At 38.0% G+C, this 13,302-nt stretch overlaps 2 protein-coding genes across 3 annotated transcripts; one reads left to right on the top strand and one right to left on the bottom strand.

The window, feature by feature from the left end:
* Positions 1 to 2,527: 2,527 nt before the first annotated feature.
* LOC122078885 (kinesin-like protein NACK1) lies at positions 2,528 to 10,077 on the top strand. 2 transcript variants are annotated; one of them, XR_006140220.1, is made up of 16 exons: positions 2,528 to 2,777; positions 3,798 to 4,145; positions 4,259 to 4,348; positions 4,446 to 4,546; positions 4,668 to 4,784; positions 4,906 to 4,987; positions 5,089 to 5,156; positions 5,251 to 5,310; positions 5,392 to 5,516; positions 6,439 to 6,637; positions 6,766 to 6,876; positions 6,969 to 7,058; positions 7,143 to 8,096; positions 8,199 to 8,521; positions 8,605 to 9,324; positions 9,840 to 10,077. XR_006140220.1 is itself a non-coding variant. In XM_042645070.1 (15 exons), exons 2-15 carry the CDS (start codon positions 3,908 to 3,910, stop codon positions 8,927 to 8,929), a joined length of 2,883 nt encoding a protein of 960 aa, XP_042501004.1. In that variant the 5' UTR covers positions 2,528 to 2,777; positions 3,798 to 3,907; the 3' UTR covers positions 8,930 to 9,520. The 2 variants fall into 2 exon arrangements, 1 of the variants encoding a protein (XP_042501004.1); XM_042645070.1 differs by lacking the exon at positions 9,840 to 10,077 and having other exon boundaries at positions 8,605 to 9,520.
* Positions 10,078 to 11,083: 1,006 nt separating this feature from the next.
* On the bottom strand, positions 11,084 to 13,302 carry LOC122078889 (putative glutamine amidotransferase GAT1_2.1). The gene is made up of 4 exons (XM_042645080.1): positions 12,900 to 13,302; positions 12,039 to 12,769; positions 11,725 to 11,928; positions 11,084 to 11,542 (listed from the first exon to the last, which is right to left on the bottom strand). Exons 1-4 carry the CDS (start codon positions 12,988 to 12,990, stop codon positions 11,297 to 11,299), a joined length of 1,272 nt encoding a protein of 423 aa, XP_042501014.1. The 5' UTR covers positions 12,991 to 13,302; the 3' UTR covers positions 11,084 to 11,296.

Genomic DNA, 13,302 nt, shown 5'->3' with positions numbered 1-13,302 from the left:
AAAAAAAAAAAAGCTCTCCCTACCGGGTATTCAATCAACCATCATTAAACTCCCATCCTATGTAATGGAGTTGAAAAACTACACCTCACCATGTCAATCCGACTGTACAATGAACATGAGGAGGGGTAGTTTAATGAAAGTGACACTCGTCAATCACTGCCATAGTTCCGATAAGATTTGGTTGACCATTCCTGAAGGATTATTGGCATGAAGGTACTGTTTGGTGAAATCTGGGACAGAAGGGAGCCTGAAAAGGATGAATGGTATTTGCAGAGGACCCTGTTGTACATACAGTGCAGTGCATGATTCAGGGATCAGGGTAGTTCATCAATGGTCTGTAATTCCGTTCTCGTACAATTCCGTGTAATACCACTTTCAGGCGGTGATACGTGTATTGATACCAATACAATGGTCCAGATCTGGTACAACTAATAAAACATTAAATCAGTGAAGAAGCATTTAAATCAGATCTAGACCATTGTATTGGTATCAATACACGTGTCATCCCCTGAAGGTGGTATTGCACGGAATTGTACGAGATCGGAATTGCAGACGATTTTTTTCCCATCAATGGGAGGTTGCAACTAATGCCTTGGAAGGGGATTAAATAATTGGTTTCTAAGATTTTGTTTTGATGATATTTGGGACTGAAAGTGGTGAGTGGCAAGTAAAAGGACGAATAAATCATAAACGGGGTTTGGCTTTTTGTTGGCATAGGGAGGGATAAATGTTTTTTTCTTGATGTCTGATGATGAGTAGAAATGTAGGAATTTGGATCAGATTCATGAGAACAACTTTTTTTTCATAAATTTGAAATCTATTAAATGAAGAGAGAGAAAATAAATTTCAAATCTGGACCAAGGTTGTGTGAGAGTGTTTCGTACAGAAGCTTGATCCGGTCTTGAAAGGTAGATGCTAGTGATTATTGCAATTAAAAAAGGGAGAATGATGTATGGAGCGAACTAGGTTTCATTAATTAATGGGATTGAAGTTGGGCTGTGGATTAAACTGCTTATCCCACTAATTTGTTAGGAGTAAGAAGATCAACACAACTGGATATGTAGTTTTGCAATTTCATTATAGACTCAGCAAGTTTGCCCTCAATTTTCTGAAAAATAAGAAAGATGATTTTTGCACCATTTTGTCTTTAATACGGATCGATAGACAGTGCATGTCTGCATTGATAGGCATTGATATCAATCTCTTATCGCTATAGGCCATAAGCTACCAATAGCTTGAGCCCTTCTTTTAACATTAGATGGTTTTGGATTTTGAGTTTTGGGTTTTGGATGAATCGTCTTCATATCCTCTTGCAACGTTTTTGAGATCATCATCTTCAGCTTGAAAAGGACCTATAATCTCTCCATTGATGGTGAGGAAAGATTTCTTCATTTACCCAAACTGATTATTCATTTTGATTTTCTTATTTTCTCACACCAGAGGTGGTACTGAAATGCTGAAATCAAATTACCATCACCTTTTCATAATAATTAAAAAAAAAAAAAAATCATCATCATCACCTCCTAGAATTTAGAAGGGCATCAATCACTGTTGCTTGACCTAAGTTCCATGGCCAATTGGTCACAGCCACAGCTACTATTAAAGGTTTTAAGGGGAAATATGAGAATATCCATAGTGGGACCACGTTGAGCCAGAATTCACTTAAGACTCTGTGGACCTGCATGCCCAACACGTGCACTAATATTTTGATATTTAATGATAAAATTATGGGCTGGGGATTGCTAGCGAGTGTGGCCATTGCTCCAGTGTATGAACCATTCAGGGGAAGCACTTAAGTATTCAACCAATGGTAGAGTGTATTAGTCATCCGTATTTTAGATGTAGAGGTGCACAATCAGATAGCTTTTTTTCCCCCTTAAAATTAATTAATAGGAGATCTTTTTGATATCCAAAACTATACAAATCAGGCAATATGAGACAATTTTACCTTTTTTTTTTTTGAAAAGCCACTTGTTGAATCATTTTGCCCTTAGTGCGAAAGTGTATCGGTATTCATATCAGTATCAAGTATTGGCAATACTGATATGGAAAATATGATATTGATACCTTAAAAGGCTTAAACCTTGGCTTGAATAGTTGTTATTATTCCTCATTTTACCTTAATTAATTAGGACACAGGTAGATCGATATGGTGAAGAGAGAATCTCTTAATCTATTCTATAACATCTGACCCTCAGATTGTACTGCAGAAGGGGGGCATTCCCAGACAATGAACAAAACATAAGAGGGAAAGTTAATGTTGAATCCAGAATCCAATTCCAATCCCAGGCTCCTAAGTCCCAGCCCATGGGTGAAGGAAAATTTAATCCCCAATTAATAAGCTTAAATAGACACGTTTACAACTTGTTTACGTTCAAATAAGCCGGAGGCCCCGATTTGTCATTTGAAACCGATAAATTGGCGAAGATCTGTACCCGGAAAGAACTAGCCGTTGGAAACCCGAGTTCAAAATGATTGGACAACCTTGCATATGTTTTGCTTTTATTTTAATTTTTTTCCTTTTTATTCAACAAAAGCATTTTTAACCCTAGAAATCAAGTCTCCTGTAACGCTCCTCTCTCCTTTCCTCCCTCATCTTACTCGATCTTACAAGTTTTTCTCTCTGCATTTCGATCTTTTAAATCCCAATTGTTCGCTGTCTTCCTGAGATATCGTCAATTTTTGGTTTGGATGTTCTTGCGTCGTCTGATCCTAAGTTCTTGATACCCGAGGAGAAGTTGAGAAGTTTCAGAGGCTCTTCCTTCTTCGGTATTTCTGTGAGTACTTCTTTCTTTCATCTGCTTCCCCCCCCCCCCCCCCCCCCCTTCCTGATCTTTCAGGTGGCATTTGTTGCTTAAAATGAGTTAAAAATTAAGGAAATTCTGTTTTCTGAGTTTCCTTTTACTATTCAGTTACAGAGTAGTTATATATCTATCCTCCGTTTCTGTCTTTCTTTGGTAAGAAGAACAGAAAATTGGAAATTTTTTCTTTTTCTCTGTTATAATTTGTTTCTGTTGATTTTGTAATCAAATCGGAAGCTTGAAGGAAGGAAAGAAATGTAAGTTTTAGGAATCTCTCTTTCTCTCCCTCTCTCTCTCTCGTGGAGGTTTGAGAAAGAAAGCTAGAAAGAATGGCTTAGTTGAGAAAGCAAATTTGACTTGTGATATTTAAGATATTCAAGAAATTTGAATAGATCATACTTGAATCTCTCCCGTAAAATGTTTTGTGGATCCTTGAAATTTTACTAAATCAAGAAAAATGAAAGGTACAACTATTATTGTTTTTGAATTCTTTTCATGGAGAAATGCCTTTTTCTTAAGACTGCGATCCGTTTACCTAGACTCTTCATCTGGAACTTCCGAATGCTTAAGTTGCCGTGAATGTATGGTCTCTGCTAAGTAGCCATTGTCCGGTCTTGCTTTGCTTTGTTCACCAGAAGAATATAAGATCAAGCGTTCAGTATTTTATTCAGTTATTTAATTATTTATTTATTATTATCAATTATCTTCCCGTTTTCTTCTAAATTTTGGTGATTCATTTCAACCATTTCCCATAAATTTCTTCACTTACTTTCTCAGCACCTTACTATGGGATGCCAAGGGAATTGAGTTCTGTAATGATGTTTATTTTAATTAAGATACTAGCATCATAGTGTCTGTTTGATTCTCCATTGCAACCTTTTCTATTTTCCAGCTTTTTCAGCCAAATGCAAAGTGCTTATGAGTGCTTGGTTTTAGCAAATAAACTTTCAGACCTCTAGTCATTGACAAATTTCTCATTACATTTATTTCTGGAAGGATCAATTGCTCTAGCCTCTCTGCGGGAGAGGCCTGGACTGTTCTCTTACCTGGTCTTCCTCTAAGTACCACCATTAAGATATCTCAATCCTTCAAATCTAATCAACAAGATGACAATTCGAACTCCAGCTACACCAGCTTCAAAGATAGACAGGACACCAGCATCCACACCAGGTGGGCACAAAGCTAAGGAAGAAAAGATTGTTGTGACAGTACGGTTAAGACCTTTAAGCAAACGTGAACAGTCACATAAAGATCAAGTAGCATGGGAATGCATTGATGATCATAGTATCAAATTCAAGCCACCATCTCAGGAGCGGTCGGTTGCGCCCGTATCCTACACCTTTGGTATGATTATGAAACTCTCTTCTATTTCCAATCCCCATTGGTAGCATAAGAGATTTGTTTGTTTTGGTCTCTGATTCCTGAAGCACTGAAGGAAGATGCTTCTCTCCTGTTAGATAAGGTCTTTGGTCCTGCTTGTCTGACTGAGGCGGTCTATGAGGAAGGTGTGAAGAATGTTGCTTTGTCAGCATTAATGGGCATAAACGGTATACACATCTCTAAATGTTTGAATATTAGGCCTTCTGATCCAGTAAGTTAATTATGTTCAAGCTTGTAACAGTTTATTGATCTCTTCTCTTATAGCAACCATATTTGCTTATGGGCAAACTAGTAGCGGAAAGACTTTCACGATGAGAGGAATAACGGAGAAGGCGGTAAATGATATATATGATCACATTTCTAATGTATGTATGAAGTGGATTTTATTTTTAGTTGCTAAAGCTGAAGTTTATACGTACTTTCAGTCAGATCCAGAGTGACTTACTTGCCAAGCTGAAATATTTTGTTTTTGGGCTTCTTCTACAGAATCCAGAGAGAGATTTTACAATAAAGATTTCTGGACTGGAAATTTATAATGAGAATGTCAGGGACCTATTAAATCTAGATCCTTCTCGTAATCTTAAACTTTTGGATGATCCAGAGGTATCGCCTACGTCCCTATATTAATCACCGTAATTAAGCAATTTCATCTCGTTTTCATCGTGTTCTTATTTGTTTTATTTACCAGTTATATATATTTTTTAATTTTTATATTTGTATACAGAAAGGAACTGTGGTTGAGAAGTTGGTAGAAGAGACAGCAAATAATGATCAGCACTTGAGACATTTAATCAGTATTTGTGAAGGTAGGAAGTGAAACCTTTAATGGTAGCTGGCATTGTATGTTGTCCAACTTTGATTAGAGTGAAACATGTATCTCTTAATTGATATTCCATATGCTTGACAGCTCAAAGGCAAGTTGGCGAAACTGCATTAAATGATACGAGCTCAAGATCACACCAGATAATAAGGCTGGTGAGCTTATTTTTGGCTTTAGTTTCATTCTTGTAATTTGATCTTCCAGTTGTGAGAAACATTTTATTATCGCTACTTTTCATTGTCAATCCAGACCATAGAGAGTATACTCCGGGAGAATTCAGGTTGTGTGAAGTCTTTTGTTGCAAGCCTGGTAAACTCATCTACTTTGCTTTTACTAAATATATTGAAGATGTACCTACCACATTGATAATAACTTCTATCTCTTTTATAGAACTTTGTTGACCTTGCTGGAAGTGAAAGAGCTTCACAGACACATGCAGATGGTGCTAGGCTCAAGGAAGGGTGCCATATCAACCGTAGCTTGATGACTCTCACAACTGTAATCAGAAAGCTCAGGTCAGAACTTGTAAATAGTTTTTTTTTTTCCTGTTGAAGAACGGTTTTATCTAAGAAATCTAGATGGGTATGATTATTTAGATTTTTTGGACAGCATATTCATTTTGGAATGCTAGTCTTATGATCCATGTGGTCACAGAAGCCAAAACCAGACATTTCTTCTTACCCTTTGGATCACTAACTATGTAGTTCACAACGATGTTAACAAGTTCTTGCTAAATGAATCACACTTTTAACTAAGTGAAAAATCAAGTTTACTTTGGAGTAAAAATTCATGAACAATGTTCCAACAAGTGTGTTGGAGTAGAATCCGAAGGAAATTATATCTCTTCTTTGTTTATTTCCATATCATGTTATATTTACCTGATCATCAATGACAGAAGGGCTGCTTTGAGCGTGAAATGTCTGCTACATAAGCTGAAAAGGTTCAATTTCTTCTGCTATGGAAACAGTGTTGGGTAGGACTAAGAATTTTCAAGTGAAGTGCTTTTTATTTGATTATATATATATATATATACATACATATATATATATCTATATATATATATTTATTTTGGTTTTTATTAAATGAGTTCTCATCTATAAGTAACTCTAGTTTTTCAAATTAATTGGTGCATCTGAAGTTATGAATTTGGGTGGGTTGACAAGATCTATCATGACTCCAAATATCTTTTCTTTGTATGGTGTGAAACTGTTTTCCGGATACCCTAACCACTTTGCCCAAATTTAAAAGAAAGGGCCTACCCAGTGCATGAGCCTCCGCACCACTTTGTCCTAATTTAGTGGTCAGATAATTTCATCATGTTTGTAGTTTATAGAGCAGATTTTATTTTATTTTATTTTATTTTTCTTTTGGGGGTGGGGGGTCCTATGTGATTCACTGATTTTTCTTTCGATGACAATGGATTATTTCACATTGCAGTGTTGGAAAGAAAACTGGCCATATACCATATCGAGATTCAAAGCTCACACGCATATTGCAGCACTCTCTTGGAGGAAATGCTCGTACTGCTATCATCTGTACCTTGAGTCCAGCACTGAGCCATGTGGAGCAATCTCGCAATACTCTCTCCTTTGCCACCCGTGCAAAGGAAGTCACTAATACTGCCCAAGTAAACATGGTACTGGTTCTTTGTTTTCCCTGACATAGTTTTGTGTTCCGTTATCTGTCTTGTCTCTTTGAGCTGAAGTTTCAGTAGCATCATAGCTGTTTTTTAAGACATTTAGATCTCATTTTTCATTCAATCAGGTTGTTTCAGAGAAACAACTGCTGAAAAATTTGCAAAAGGAAGTAGCCAGACTTGAAGCAGAGCTCCAAACCCCTGATCCATCTAAGGAAAAAGAACAGAAAATTCAGCAGGTATACTTAGTCTACTTCGCAGGTTTTCAGAATTTCTGTTTTCTATAAAATCTTTATTTTTTTTTTTTTTGTAATTGTGGACTTGCATGTAGATGGAGATGGAAATTGAAGAACTGAGGCGCCAGAGAGATCTTGCTCAAGCTCAAGTCCATGAATTGCGTAGGAAAATGCAGGAGCAGCCGGTGAGAATGCCCTCTCTCTCTCTCTCTCTCTCTCTCTCTCTCTCTCTCTCTCTCTCTCTCTCTCATATTTGCATGTTTCTTCAGGTATTGAACCCATTTGAATCAACCCGCCCAGTAGCAAAGTGCCTCAACTTTTCTGGTTCATTATCACCAAAACTTGATGGGAAGGAATCTGCTCGGGGTGATAGAACAGGAAACACTCTGGGAAGGCAGACAATGAGGCAATCTTCAACTGCTCCCTTCATGCTTAGGCATGAAATTCGGAAGCTTGAGCAGCTCCAGGAGCAGCTTGGAGAAGAAGCAAACCGGGCCCTGGAAGTTCTACAGAAGGAGGTTGCTTGTCACAGATTAGGTAATCAAGATGCAGCTGAGACTATTGCCAAGCTGCAAGCTGATTTAAGGGAAATGCGTGCTGTGAGGTCAACAGTAAAACAAGTTGAAATGGGAGAAGCTGTTGCTGCTAACAAGAGTGTTAGTGCCAACCTCAAAGAAGAGATCACTAGGCTTCATTCACAGGGAAGCACCATTGCCGATCTTGAGGAGCAGCTTGAAAACGTTCAGAAGTCTATTGACAAGTTGGTAATGTCCCTCCCAAGTAATAATCAACAATGCAATAGCGAGGTGACTCCAAAATCCAAGAGTCACTCAAAGAAAAAGAAAATGCTTCCTTTAGCCACGAGTAACAGTGGTAACCTTCAAAATCTCATAAGATCTCCGTGCTCACCTGTGTCATCGTCTCGCAAGGTATTGGAATCTGAAACAGAGAACAAGCCTCCAGAAAACAATGACATTGTATCTAGTGAAACTTTACTGGAACCCGAGAAAGTGACTCCATCAAAGATTGAAGACGGTGGAGATATATCATCAAGGGAAGGAACCCCCTGCTACAGGCGTTCGAGTTCTGTAAACATGCAAAAAATGCAAAAGATGTTTCAGAATGCAGCTGAGGAGAATGTGAGAAGCATTAGGGCATATGTTACAGAGCTGAAAGAACGCGTGGCCAAGCTGCAGTACCAGAAGCAGCTGCTCGTTTGCCAGGTCAGTACTGACCCTTTTCTGTACATGATACAATTCTCTATTACTGCTATTGGATTCCCTTAATTAGAGCATCTCGTCTAATTCTTAATATTATGTTATTAGGTATTGGAATTAGAAGCAAATGAAGGTGCTGGATATGATATGGAGAATAATGAGAACTCATCTGAGCTACAGGAGCCCCCTGTCTCATGGCATGTCACTTTTCAGGAGCAGAGGAAACAAATTATTGAGTTGTGGGATGTGTGCCATGTTTCAATCATACATAGAACGCAATTTTACTTGTTATTCAAGGGTGACCCAGCAGATCAGATTTATTTGGAGGTTGAGCTACGTAGCTTGACTTGGTTGCAGCAGCACTTTGCAGAACTTGGGGATGCAAGCCCAGCCCGCTTTGGTGATGAACCTACCATCTCTCTATCCTCAAGGTACTCCACCAACTAACCCACGTTCCTGATAATATTTCAGATAGCTGAATATCTGAAGCATCTTTTTCTTCCTGATTACGCAGTATTAGAGCATTAAAGCGTGAAAGGGAGTTCCTTGCTAAGAGGGTCCAACAATTGACTGTAGAGGAACGAGATGCACTGTACATAAAATGGGATGTCCCACTTGATGGAAAGCAGAGGAAGCTACAACTTGTAAGTAAGCTATGGCTAGATCCTCATGATCGCAAGCATGTAGAGGAGAGTGCTGAGTTAGTTGCGAAGCTGGTAGGATTCTGTGAAGGTGGGAAAGTATCAAAGGAGATGTTTGAGCTGAATTTCATGGTTCCAGCAGACAAGAGACCGTGGACTCTGGGTTGGAATCCAATCTCTAATCTTCTACACTTGTAAGAGACCTTCCTTGGATCTTCTTTCATCATCAGTGTGAGATTCAAGTACACGATCATTGTGTACCTTGTACCAAAAGCAGGAGCCTGCCATTTGGGGTTGTTCGGCTTTATCTGTTATGAGACTTTGTTTTATTCAATGTCGAGTGCAAGAAGAAATGGAGCGAAGAAAATATGCAGAAATCGTTTGAAGGATGGAATTGAAGCCTGATTCAATTTGATTCTTTGTCAAGTGCAAGAAGAAAGAGAGGGAAGAAGATATGCAGAAATCGTTTGAAGGATGGATCTGAAGCCTGATTCATTTTGATTCTTTTGTCAAGTACTAGAAGAAAGGGAAGGAAGAAGATATGCAGAAATAGTTTGAATCCTGACTCATTTTGATTCTTTGATAGGCACAAGGTATCTTTTATATTGTACTATTGTCAAATTTAATCCCGTATTTTAACGATGTAGCTTACTGTGTAAGGGACACTCCCCCTTGTCTTTCCGAAAGTACAAGTTTGTTCAAAACCTTGTCCTTAACTTTGAGAGCCAACCAGACTACTAAACGGCAGATATTAATTCCAAGTGATGAGAGCCGTTTCATCACCAGCAATGGTGGAGTCTTGCCCCCTCCCCCACCACCCTAGAATGGAAAAAAGATAAAAGAAAAAATAGTGGTCTAATGTTGAAATGATGTGGAAGAGATTTTTTTATTTGGAATTGAAGTGGAAATGGCATTTTTCTTAAAATATATAAGATTGTAGTAAAAATTACTGTTCCGATTAAAACTGCAAGTTGCAATTGTCACTCATTTCACATCTAACAATCTAACTGTAAATACATTTCCGATTCACAATGAGTATTGTTATCCAAGTCAATTATCTGCAGAACCCTCTTTTTTTTTTTGTATCTAAGGGAGGCTCATGCTGCAGGCCAGGGAGGCAGGAGCAAGCTTCATACAGTAGAAGGTCTGGGAGAATGGAGGAGAAAGAATGAATGGGAGGAGAGAGTGAGAGTCGGATCTCAGTGCAAGAGGCGTGTAGAATATTTTCCTTTTTTTAAATACTTGCATAAGTTTGTATTGACTAGGATGAAAATGCCTCATAATGAAGAAACAGTAACAATCAGTGTTTCACAGTTGCAACGTGTTCCACTCAAAACAATTAAGCATACAAAATCCTCTAATTGAGCCCATTTTTTAAGTATATTATACTAGATGCTTAACTTGGGATGTTTTTTTGCAGTTCAAAAGAAAACTTCTGATGATGCTTTCTACAGAACAAAGCTAGATGATTCGACTTTTCTTCTTTGATTGTTCTTGTTTTTTTGTTTTGTTCTTGCCTTTCTGTTTAATAGAATCTTGAGAGCTCTCCCAAACAAATACCTACGGTATGAGTTATAAACCTACTTGCAAGTTTGAGAAAAAGTGAAGGTAGAGAAATTGGGTGTGAGTTTGAATTTAAACTACAAAAATGAACCTTTGTGTCTTCTGTTTTGTTGTGTTCGTAATTCTCAATTTTTCTTTTGGTTTTCTCTGTTTCATTGGTTGCTGATTACATTTCGATTAAAAAAAAAAAAATCTAAGGGGAAAAAACATTTAGTTTTGGGTGTACCTTGTTGTAACCAAAGTGGCAAACTAAAAACTTGTAATCTTCTTTTAATTGCTCTCTTGTCTTATTCTTAAGAGTTCTAGAATCATAAAAAAGAAGGATTTTCAAAACAATTTATATATGACTAATCATTAAGCCATTTTCCTTATTAAAAAAAAAACCATCAAGCCATTTTCAAGACCTTTATTGTCTCACACGCTTTTTGAGTATATATATGAAACAACATGATTTTTTACCTTCATTGAAAGAAAAAGCAATAGTGTACTAAAAGCTATAATTTTTTTTTTCTTTTTTGCAACTAAATATCTTATCCTTCTTTAGCACTTCAAGCAGCAATGTAACATAAATTTACAAATAATTTTTTCCCTGAAAAAATTAGTAAATGAAAAAGCAGAAGGTAAAAAGGCTATGTTTGGTAGCCAAGAGAAGAAAAGAAAAGAAAAAAGAATCTAGAAAAGAAAATAAAAGAAAAGAGAAGAAATGGTGAGAAAATAAAAGAAACAAATTCAAAAAAAAATTGAATTTTAAGAGAGAGATAGACACAAAGGGAAGACAATTGTGGAAAAGACTACCAAACACAACCTAATAAGTAACTAGACACAAATGGAAAGCTAGATGGGCCATCAGAATAGAAAGGCAGCTACATCTTTTCCACCTCTTCCAAATCTCACAAAATTTTCCTACCCCCCATCCAAAAGGGTACAAGAAACGGAGAGGCAAAGCTGTATGTCCTTTCCACAACTATTCGTGAGCAAAGAAAATAGTCAAATAATTAATTCTCAGTTGAGAAGGCACTGGCTGTCCACCTTCTTCTCTAAAACCTCTGAACAGATTTTCCCCATCATATGATAAAAGGACATGAGATCAGACAATTGCTCCATTGACATCTTCCCCATTACATTCCTGGCTAGCGTCTCCCTCTCTTCATTCAACTTCAATCTTTCAAGGTATGCATGAGCATTCCTTACTGTTGCACCCATCTGTTTCAACCTCTTCTCTTGTTGTGCACTCAAAGCTGTATTCGACTGCAAATAACAAACCAAATCATTAAGGATTTAGAAACCCAGAAACAACATATATATCTATATCTCTATCTATCTATCTATCTATCTATATATATATATATATAGAGAGAGAGAGAGAGAGAGAGAGAGAGAGAGAGAGAGAGAGAGAGAGAGAGAGCATTTATGTTGCCATATTTAAGTACCTGGAGAAATTCAGCTCCAGCTTCAAGGTCACACTTATCCGGAGGCATCTCACGCCCTGCAGTGTACATCTCTTTGGCAATGGAGAAACTTCGAACAATGATGCTTCTTTTCTTTTCCATCTCTTGATCAAGTTTCAGACCTTTTGGCATACTTATTGAGCTATTCAGTTTCTTTTGGTAAGCAATCACTGCTCTCGCAAATTCCTGCACATTCAATTGACATCACATATCCAACTTCATTAATTAAAACAATGTGATCCTCTATATAAGTTATGGGATTACAAATTTCACACAAAACTAATGACAATAGTTACCTGATATGCTGATGGACAACCAGGATAATCGAAATCCTCCAACCCAGGGTGCCTCATACGCTCTGGATGGAATTGGAGTCCCATTATGAACTTACCCTCATGGGGATTATAAGCATCAGGATCATAGAACCCTTCAACCAAACCATCTGGAGCATGAGCCATTGGAACAAACCTTTGGGCTAATCTCTTGACACCTTGATGATGGTAGCTGTTAACCAAAATCTCCATCTTCCCTTCCTCTAGAGAATCCCTGAACCAGGCATCCAATGGGGTGTTCTTCACTACCTTCACCTTATGACGATGCCCATCATAGTTATCATAGTCAATGTGTACCACTTTTTCTCCTTCCGAGTGATTCTTGGAGAGTTCTTTCTCAATATCTTGATAAAGGGATCCCCCACAAGCAACGTTAAGGACCTGTGATCCTCGACAGATCCCCAAGTAGGGTATGTTCCTTTCAAGGCAGAGCTTGGCAAGCCTCAGTTCTATGGTATCCTTCTCTTTGTCGATATCTGTATCACTCACATGGGATCTCCTGATCTCTTCTAGCTCCTCAGGGGAAAGGCCAGAGAGCTGAGTGTCATAGAGTGAAGGGTCTATGTCTTCACCTTCACAGAGTAGAACTCCATGGATTGGCTCGAAGCTGTCCAATAAGGTGTGAACTCCGGCGACTCTTGGGACAATTACAGGCACCGCCCCATAACTTACTATGAGATCGAGATGATATTCACCTAAACATATTTGAAAAATTCAATATAGAAAAGAACCCAAATCATTTTCTTCTGTTTTTCTAGGATGGAAATCAAAACAGGGCAAAAAGGAGAAAATGATTTAGAGATTTAGAATTGGAATAACACGTACCCACAAAGTCAACAAACTTGTTCTTGCGAACGCTTCTTCGGGAGACGATGAGGACCCTTGGAAGAATGGTGGAGAGGTCAGAAGAAGCCATTAATTAGCTGTCTGTGTCTGTGACTCTGTTGTGAGTGAGGGGAAGAAGAGGAAGAACCCAAATTGGGAACGATGCGATTGCTTGATTAAAGTCACAGGCTGTGCTTAGTATATGCTGTTGTGAGGTTCTTCTTATATACTGGCTTGCCTTTCTATTATCTTCTTCTCTCTGTTCAAGCCTTCATGGCGGTGGTGTTGGCCATTCTGTTTACTTTCTCTTTCTCTGCTCGTAGTCCAGGCGACTTGTATTCTTAGATTTCCGAGGACTTGCGGGATGGGTTCCTACCTTCTTCTTCCATGTATATATATATGT

Source organism: Macadamia integrifolia, chromosome 5, assembly GCF_013358625.1.
Source record: "Macadamia integrifolia cultivar HAES 741 chromosome 5, SCU_Mint_v3, whole genome shotgun sequence".
NCBI classification, from domain to species: domain Eukaryota; kingdom Viridiplantae; phylum Streptophyta; class Magnoliopsida; order Proteales; family Proteaceae; genus Macadamia; species Macadamia integrifolia.
The sequence above is the reverse complement of the archived record's forward strand: the minus strand, read 5'-3'. Positions and strand labels throughout refer to the sequence as shown.